The sequence below is a fragment of the Elephas maximus genome, chromosome 10 (assembly GCF_024166365.1).
Source record: "Elephas maximus indicus isolate mEleMax1 chromosome 10, mEleMax1 primary haplotype, whole genome shotgun sequence".
Classification (NCBI taxonomy): domain Eukaryota; kingdom Metazoa; phylum Chordata; class Mammalia; order Proboscidea; family Elephantidae; genus Elephas; species Elephas maximus.
In genome coordinates this window covers 83,279,818-83,288,555 of record NC_064828.1, presented here as the reverse complement: position 1 = coordinate 83,288,555, position 8,738 = coordinate 83,279,818, and the positions used below count along the sequence as shown (strand labels likewise).

The 8,738-nt window shown below is 42.2% G+C and overlaps 1 protein-coding gene across 3 annotated transcripts in view; it reads left to right on the top strand.

The window, feature by feature from the left end:
- Positions 1-3,655: 3,655 nt before the first annotated feature.
- Positions 3,656-8,738, top strand: part of MED6 (mediator complex subunit 6) — a 179,123-nt gene continuing 174,040 nt past the window's right edge. For 2 of the 3 annotated variants that reach the window (XR_007518887.1, XM_049897957.1), the window contains exons 1-3: positions 3,656-3,912; positions 4,407-4,624; positions 7,267-7,426. Coding sequence is in view for 2 of the 3 variants with exons in the window: in XM_049897957.1 (XP_049753914.1) it covers positions 4,582-4,624; positions 7,267-7,426 (203 nt within the window). In the remaining variant the exon portion in view is untranslated. The remainder of the gene's footprint in view (positions 3,913-4,406; positions 4,625-7,266; positions 7,427-8,738) is intronic. The other variant, XM_049897956.1, reaches the window with a different exon arrangement.

Sequence of the window (8,738 nt, the reverse complement as noted above, 5' to 3'; positions counted from 1 at the left end):
GAGGTGACTGAAAACACCACATCCTGGGTCAGGTGCACCTTAGTCCTTAAAGTGACATCTTTGCTTTTTAACACTTTAAAGAGGTCTTTTCCACAGATTTGCTCAAGATGCAATGTGTTGTTTGATTTCTTGACTGCTGCTTCCATGGACGTTGATTGTGGATTCAAGCAAAAGGAAATTCTTGACAACTTCCATCTTCTCTCTGTTGCTTATTCATCCAGTTATGAGGATTTTTGTTTTCTCCATGTTTAGATATAATTCATACTGAAGGCTGTAGTCTTTGATCTTCATTTATAAGTGCTTCGAATCCTCTTTACTTTCGGCAAGCGAGGTTGTATCATCTGCATAAAGCAGGTTATAATCCTGTAGACATTTGTATACAGCAGTGGTTCTCAACTGGGAGCAATTTACCCTCCCAGGAAACATTTGGCAATGTCTAGAGACATTTGTGGCCTTTACAAATGAGGGGTGCGGTGGGTGGGTGGGGTGGTGCTACTGACATCTAGTGGGTAGAAGCCAGGGTTACTTCTAAACATCCTACAATGCACAGGATAGCCTCTTCCCAACCCCCCACTCTGCCTATCTCAGCAAAGAATTATCTGGCCCCAAATGCCAATAGTGCAAAGGTTGAGAAACTGTTATGTAGGTTGTACCACAGACACTTTGTCTATAATACAGACATGTTCAAAAATAAATCATTACCTGCTTTCTGATCCTCTTACTAGTTATTACTTGTTATTCCTGATCTGATTAATGATCCCTAGTCTTTTTTTTTTTTTTAGTCTTACAAATTATTGACTCCACAGCACTGGGGGTTTTAGTCTTACAAATTAGAACCCTCACGATCATCTTTAATTCCCCTCTCTCCTTCACCAGGCTAACTATTAGTCACTCATTCCCTTTTGATTCTATCTCCTAAATGTCTTTAATCCTTCTCTCCCCTCAGCATTTGTGTAGACACTCATCATTTAGTTTGCAACAGCTTTCTAACTTGTGTTCCTGCTTTGAATCTTATAAAACACCTGCAACCCATCCTCCTCAAGTAATCTTTCTAAAATGGAAGCCTGACTGCATTTCTCCCATTGCCTACAAGATAACGGTGGAGCTCCTAGGCCTGGCTTACCATGCTCACGTGTTTTATGATCTCCAGATCAGTGTTCTGTCACTGTACTTCCTGATCCACTTCTCTGATAAAAACACAAGGAAAAAAAAAAAAAAAAAACAGCAAAGCAAAGCGAAACAAAAAGCTTGATGTTTCGCACTTTTGTTTATTAGACATGATGTTCCTCTTTTTGGAATGCTCTCCCTGTCAGACTTCTAACTAGGCCTGCCTAAAAATTTTTCTCCTGGAAAATTCTATCTTTCAAAACCCTGCTTTGCAGATCTATATACTTTTATTGGGGGCATTTATTATATAAAATCTCAGTTTGAAAATTCAAGTGTATAAGCAATATAAGTTTATTCCACTTAGATTCTAATATTTTGAACTTCCAGTCTATGAGCTGGAAAATCTCGGTAAATTCACACTCCCTTGTCCTAGACTTTGGGAGAGGTAGTAGGCATTCACCCCTTATCCCTGTACCCTGTATCCCTGGATTTTAAGTTTCTCTTCTCAGTAGCTATGTCTTATTTGCAGATATCCCCATCAACTTGGTTTTATGGAGCCACCCTGGAGCTTGAGAATGTTTCTGAGGTTTTCTATGGCTTTCCCATACCATGGAATCATTACCTTTCTGGGGCCTTGCTACCTAGCTGGTGCTACCTGGAATGCAGACACTAGGCTGCTATTCTGAGACCAGGGGAGTATTCCCTTTTCTTAGTCTTTGTAATATATTTCTTCAGATGCATTTCCCCTCTTACAAAATTTTTGCCTCCCCCCCCCAGAAACAAAACAAAAAAAAAACCCACAAACCCAGTTGCCATGAACTCAATTCCAACTCATGGTGACCACTCAAAGAAGCATCTAAACATTTTAATGGATTTAGACTTTTAATTGGTTTAATCACATAGAACCTATTGATTCAAACTCCAAGACTTGTTCCATCCCTGCACTTGAGGCATTGTGAAAAAGAGAATGGCTAGGTGGCGCAAATGGTTTGCACTAGAACCAGAATGCTCCTTAGAAGTAAGGATGGGGAGATTTTGTCTCACGTAGTTTGCACAGTCCCTGGAGGGACCAGTCCCTGGAGAGGGACATCATCCTTGGTAAAGCAAAGGGTCAACAAAAAATGAGGAAGACCCTCAATGAGATGGACTGACACAGTGGCTGCAACAACGGGCTCAAATGGAAAAAATTGTGAGGATGGCACAGGACTGGGCAGTGTTTCCATTCTGTTGCACATAAGGTGGCTGTGAGTTGGAATTGACTCTACGGCACCTAACGGCAACAACTAATCCAAAAGTGGGTGGTTCAAACCCACTCAGTGGTGCAGCACAAGAAAGGACTGGAGATCTGCTTCTGTAAAGATTGCTGTTAATGTAAAGATTAAAAAAAGATTATAAAGATTACAGCCAAGGAAATTCTATGAAACAGTTCTACTCTGTAACACATGGGGTCATCGTGAGTTGGACTGGACTACAAGGCAGTGCGTTTGTTTGTTTTTTAATAAAACCCATTGACAGTGGAGGCGATTCTGACTCACTGCAATCCTATAGCACAGGGTAGAACTGCCCCATAGGGTTTCCAAGGCTGTAAATTTTTAAGGCAGTACACTGCCACATCTTTCTTCCTCGGAAGGGCTGGTGGGTTCCAACCACCAACCTTAAGCAGCTGAGCGCATAACCACTGCAGTCCTGTTTTTTTTAAATAGCCGCTTCGAAATCTTAACAGCTCATTGGATACACCTGAGGAGATTTAAAAACTAAAGATGCTCCCACCCCCAACTCTACAGATTCAGATTTGTTTTTTTTTTTAATGATCACTGATCAAGATCGAATAGTCGAATCCCTCAGTGGTAAGCAAAGGGCAGGTCTCTGTTCAGTACCTTTTCCTTTACCAAAAAGCAAAACAAAACAAAACACCAAACCCGTTGCCGTTGAGTCAATTCCGACTCATAGCAATCCTACAGGACAGAGCAGCACTGCCCCACAGAGTTTCCAAAAAGCAGCTGGTGGATTCAAATTGCCGGATCTTGCGGTGAGAAGGCGAGCTTTTAACCACTTTTTTTGGTTTTTTTCCCCAGTACTTGGCTCTGCCCTTTTGTGCCTCCTTCCTTTTGCCTCGGTCCCCTCGTCTCACTCCTGCTCGCCCCGCCCTTTCTCTACCGTCCTTATTCCCGGGTTCCCCCTACCGCCAGGTTCTTCCTTGTCACCCTGTCTCATCTCCTTCTTGTTCCCTCCTCCCCTCCCGGTTATTCCCGGCCCGCCCCTTTTCACCCCGTCCTGCGACCACCTCTCCGCCCCGCCCCTCTCCTAGCCTCCCTATTCCCATCCTAAGGCCCGACCCTCTCCCACTCCAAACCCCGCCCCCTCCTCTCCGCTCCATTTCCTTCTCCCCCCCACCCTCCCCTCTCCTTTCGGCAGCGCAGCTCCTCTCGCCCTGCTCCCACCTCCGGGCCCCGCCCCTCTCCTCCCGCCCCACTCCCGCCAAGCCTCGCCCCACCCCTTCCGTCCCGCCCCTTTCCTTCCTACGTCTCCTGTCCGTCGCCAGTCCGCCCCCTCCTCCCCGCCCTGCTCCCACTTTCCAGCCCCACCCATCTCGCTGCCGCCCCCTCCATCCCTTCCTTGTCCTTTCTTCCCAGTCCCTCCCGGTTCTTCCCCGCCCCATCCTTTGGCCTGCCGTCCTTCTCGCCCCTCCTCACCGTTTGTGTGATCGGCGGTCTATCGATTTGTCGTCATCTCATTACGTTTACTCTGCGCCGGAAGAAGAACCTGGGGACGCTTTTGGAATTATGGCGGCCGTAGATATTCGAGGTAATATGTGCTGTCCCGTTTGTTTATTGTTTGTGAACCGGGTTGGGTGTTTATAGCTCGCGAGGACTGGCCTTCAGTTCCTTCCTGAGATCTCCCGAGCTCTTGTGAATGTTTTCTGGGGAAAGATTACCGGTTTTTCCCAGTTCCTGTAGGATCTCTGAAGTGTTGAAACGAAGGAATTTGAAGAAACTCTGGACTTTAAGCCCTCAGTCTGGCAATATTGCCCTACACATATATCTCTGTAACAGGGGATATTTTATCTGGGATGAAGGAATGGTCTTTGAGCAGAGAGAGGAGTGGAATAATTAGCCGTCTTGATTTGGTTCATCCCTTGGGACTTAGCATGGCGGCCACCTATTTCTTGACCCTGCACCCCCCATGTCCACGGGTATGAATCCCTAGATTTTCTACTGTTTTTTATTTTTTTGAGTCTGTAATACCCTCTGTCGAATACCCAACAATTACTCGAATGCCGGGCCGTTTCTTTTCAACAGCTATTCTGAAGTGCCGTCAAGTCGACTCCGACTCATAGCGATCCTATCGATGTACAACCGAAGAAACACTGCCTGGTCCCGTGCCATCCTCAAAATCGTTTGTGCAGCCGCTGTGTCAGTCCATCTCATTGAGGGTCTGCCTCATTTTCGCTGAACCCCTACTTTACCAAGCATTATGTCTTTCTCCAGGGACTGGTCTCTCCTGATAACATGTAGAGGTACTCAAATATTTGTTCAATCAGTGAATAAATAAATGGAGATGCAGTCCCTTAAGTAGGAGCCCTGGTGGCACAGTGGTTAAGTGCTGACTGCTGGGCTGCTGAGAGGTCTGCGGTTTGAACGCAGCAGCTGCTCTTTGAGAGAAAGATGTGACCATCTGCTTCTGTAAAGATTACAGCCTTGGAAACCCTATGGGGCGGTTGTACTCTGTCCTGTAGAGTTACTCTGAGCCTGAATGGACGCCAAGGCAACAGGTTAACTCCTGAATTGCTGCTGCTTGATCTCAGGTTCACATTAGGCCACACTTCATTTCCTCTCAGCATGAGTTTTGGTGAATTTGTAAAAAAAAAAAAAAGAAAGCCTGGGAATTGTGCTCTGGGATTCCAAAGAGAAAACAGAAGGGCTATTTTACAAATAGCTGAAAGGTCAGAAACTTAATTCCAGACAGACCAGGTTGGAAAGAGGAGGTAATGAAAGTTCCAGAAAAAGTGAGAGAGAGAATTTCTTTATCTCTGACCGTTGTGGTGGTTCCCACAGAACATCAGATACTTGTATAAAATTCTCAACCATAGAGACCATTGTTAGCTGTATTTCCATTTGACACTTTGTGGTACTTTTTCCTAAATAAAGTTTTGATTTTTATACCTAAATGTAAGCTGAGATTTGTGATTAAATAAGCCCCTGCCCTTAGCAGATCAAAAAAAAAGCCTTTCCCCCAAAAATATTTAACTGTGGCTATGTTCCTAATTGTTTCTACTCGGGGTTGTTTTTATTTGAATATACTCGCGTTTTAAAGGGAAATGTTTGAGATGCATTTTTCTTAATAAAATTGGGTCTAGCACCCTTAATACAAATTTCTTCTCAAGTTAGTCAGAATACCCAGTGATCTTCAGCATTTCTGGATAATGTTTTTATGTTTGTCTTTCATTATAAGTGAGAGATTCAAGTGCCTGGTTTCATCACTTGCTTAGTGTTAGAGAGCTGTACATGGGCTATGTTAGCATGCTGTTATGGTACAAAGGAAAAAGAGAAACATTTATTCTGTCAAGCTATTTTCAAATATTCACCTTTCATAATACTTTTTATTTAATTTGTTAGGGCCACTGGAAGGCTCTTCTATTAAGGGAATAGTAAGGAGGCCAGTATGACTGGAGTGGAGTGAGAAAGGAGGTAAGAAAGAGATGTCAGAGAGATAACAGGTGACTAGATCTTAATAGGGATTGTAGGCCACTATAAGGTCTTTGAAAGAGCCCTGGTGGTGCAGCGGTTTAGCACTTGGCTGCTAACTGGAAGGTCAGCAGTTTGAACCCACCAGCCACTCCACGGGAGAAAGATGTGACAGTCTGTTTCGATAAAGATTTACTGCCTTGGACACTCTATAGCACAGTTCTACTCTGTCCTATAGGGTTGCTGTGAGTTGGAATTGACTAGGTTTTTAAATTCTACTCTAAAATATGAAACAGTATGGCTGTAACTAAGGGAATTAAGTATAAAGTGTTAAAAAGCAAAGATGCCACCTTGAGGACTGAGGTGCACCTGACCAGTGGTCTTTTCAGTCACCTCATACGTGCATGAAAGCTGGACAGTGACTAAAGAATACTAAAGAAGAGTTGATGCCTTTGAATTATGCTGTTGGTGAAGAATATTGAATATGCCATGGATTGCCAGAAGAACAAACAAATCTGTCTTGGAATAAGCGTAGCCAGGATGCTCCTTAGAGGTGAGGATGGCGAGACTTTGTCTCATGTACAACATGTTATCAGGAGGGACCAGTCCCTGGAGAAGGACATTATGCTTGGTAGAGTGTCGGTGAAAAAGAGGAAGACTCTCAATGAGATGGATTGACACAGTGGCTGCAACAGTGGGCTCAAACATAGCAATAATTGTGAGGATGGCACAGCATGGGCAGTGTTTCCTTCTTTTGTACATAGGGTTGGTATGGGTTGGAACCGACTTGATAGCACCTAACAACAAAAAGAGAATTCTGCTTCCCATTTGTCCCTTAACTTTCACGTCGCTGTCATCTCTTTTCTTAAATGTAAGAGCTTAATAACTTACTTCTCTGACCTTAGTAGAGAGGCCCCAAACTGGTGACTGTGGATGTATTTTCTTTGGCATGTTTGAAAATTTTTGAATTAGTTGCCAACATATAAAAACTAAGTATTTCCAAGTTTTCAAGAGATCTTTCTAGATTTCACTCCTATCACGTCTTTACCTATGTTAAATTATTTTCTAAACATACAATAGAGTTTTGTATCTCCGTATCTGTATATGCTCGGAATCACTTTGTCCTTCTTTTCTCCACGGTAAACCTCTATTTAGTCTTTAACATATAGCTCCGAAACCCACTTCCTCCCTGTGCCCTGAAAAATCATCCCTGCTCCCCAGGGAAAGTATTCTGCTCCCTCCTCTGTCCTCTTGTAACACATTTATGCGTGCTTTTATTATAACACTTATCATATCGTGCTGCCATTGCTTTCATGTGTACTTGTCTTTTCCATTAGACTGTGAGAGTATGTGGGTTAGGGTCCGCATCATCTTTATATTCATAGTGCTTACTGTATTAGATGCATAATAAATGTTTATTGGATTGGATTCCTTCTCTTTTCTCATCCTTTTTCATTTTGTTTTTCTCCTATAGATAATCTGCTGGGAATCTCTTGGGTTGACAGTACCTGGATCCCCATTTTGAACAGTGGTAGTGTCCTGGATTACTTTTCAGAAAGAAGTAACCCTTTTTACGACAGGACATGTAATAATGAGGTGGTCAAAATGCAGAGACTAACGTTAGAACATTTAAAGTAAGTTGTTTTTAAAAGGTAGCATCCTTGCCGGTTAGAATTTTACAGTGAATGATTCAACTTATTGATCATAAAATTACAGAGTAGAGCTTTTGGAAGAAGAACGGGAGTTTTGTTTGGATATATACAAAGATGACGTGAAAGAAAGTTATTAATAGTCACTTGTCTTTTTCTACATGACTTCATGTATTAATGTCCAATTGAATATAACTGAGGTTAAAATGTGCATCTGATGAGTGATTTTAGCAATGTAACTGTTACTATCAGCCAGGTAACTACTTTTATTGTTTTCTCTACATCTAATTTAATGTCTTTTACCATAGTCTGGTTTATAGCAGGTTATCCTTTGTATTACAAATAACCTGTTGCTGTGGAGTTGATTCTGACTCAAAGTGACCTTACAGGACAGAGTAGAACTGCCCCATAGGGTTTCTGAGGAGCAGCTGGTGGATTCAAACCGCTGACTTTTTGGTTAGCAGCTGAACTCTTAACCACTGCACCACCAGGGCTAATTTTAGGCAAATAAATGCAGAGCAAGATTCTTCAGATATTAGGATGCTAAATAATGTAAGGTGTTTTACTATTATAAAAGTTTCTGTCAGTTAAATACCAGAGAAGTTTAAGAAATTAAATTTCTCTGGTGCTTTAAATGACTTTTATGAGGCAAATATTTTACAGCTCTTAAGACAACTTATTTTTGCTTTTAAGTAGAATATGTCCCGTAAAAATTTTGTTGGGGCAAGGATAAGGTTTTTGATGTTCTCTAGTTGGGGATAAAATGTATAGTTGGGTCTTCATGCATGTTTTTATACTTTACATGTATTCATAGATGTTCTTGGTCAAGATGCATAATGGTATTTTGCTGCTTTTTTGAAATGGATACTCAAGTACATTTTTATGGCTGAAAATATTCAGATTTCAGTTGATAATGAATTTTTGGGAGAAATTTCGTTGTAATCTTATTTTATCTGTATACCACCTACCTGGAAAAATAGGCAGTTTTAACAAATAGCTTTTAACAGCAAACATTAAAAAAAACCTGTCTCTGACTCATAGTGACCCTGTAGGACAGAGTAGAACTGCCCCATAGTTTCCAAGGTTGAAATCTTTACAGAAGCAGACTGCCACATCTTCCTCCCATGGAGCAGCTGGTGGTTCGATCTGCAGGCCTTTTGGTTAGCAACCAAGCGCTTAACCACTGCATCACCAGGACTCCTTAATAGCAAACATAGGCAGTTTTAATGCTATTTACGATGTTGCTACGCTTTTATATATAAACAGTTCCCAGGTTACAAACATCTGATTTATGTAC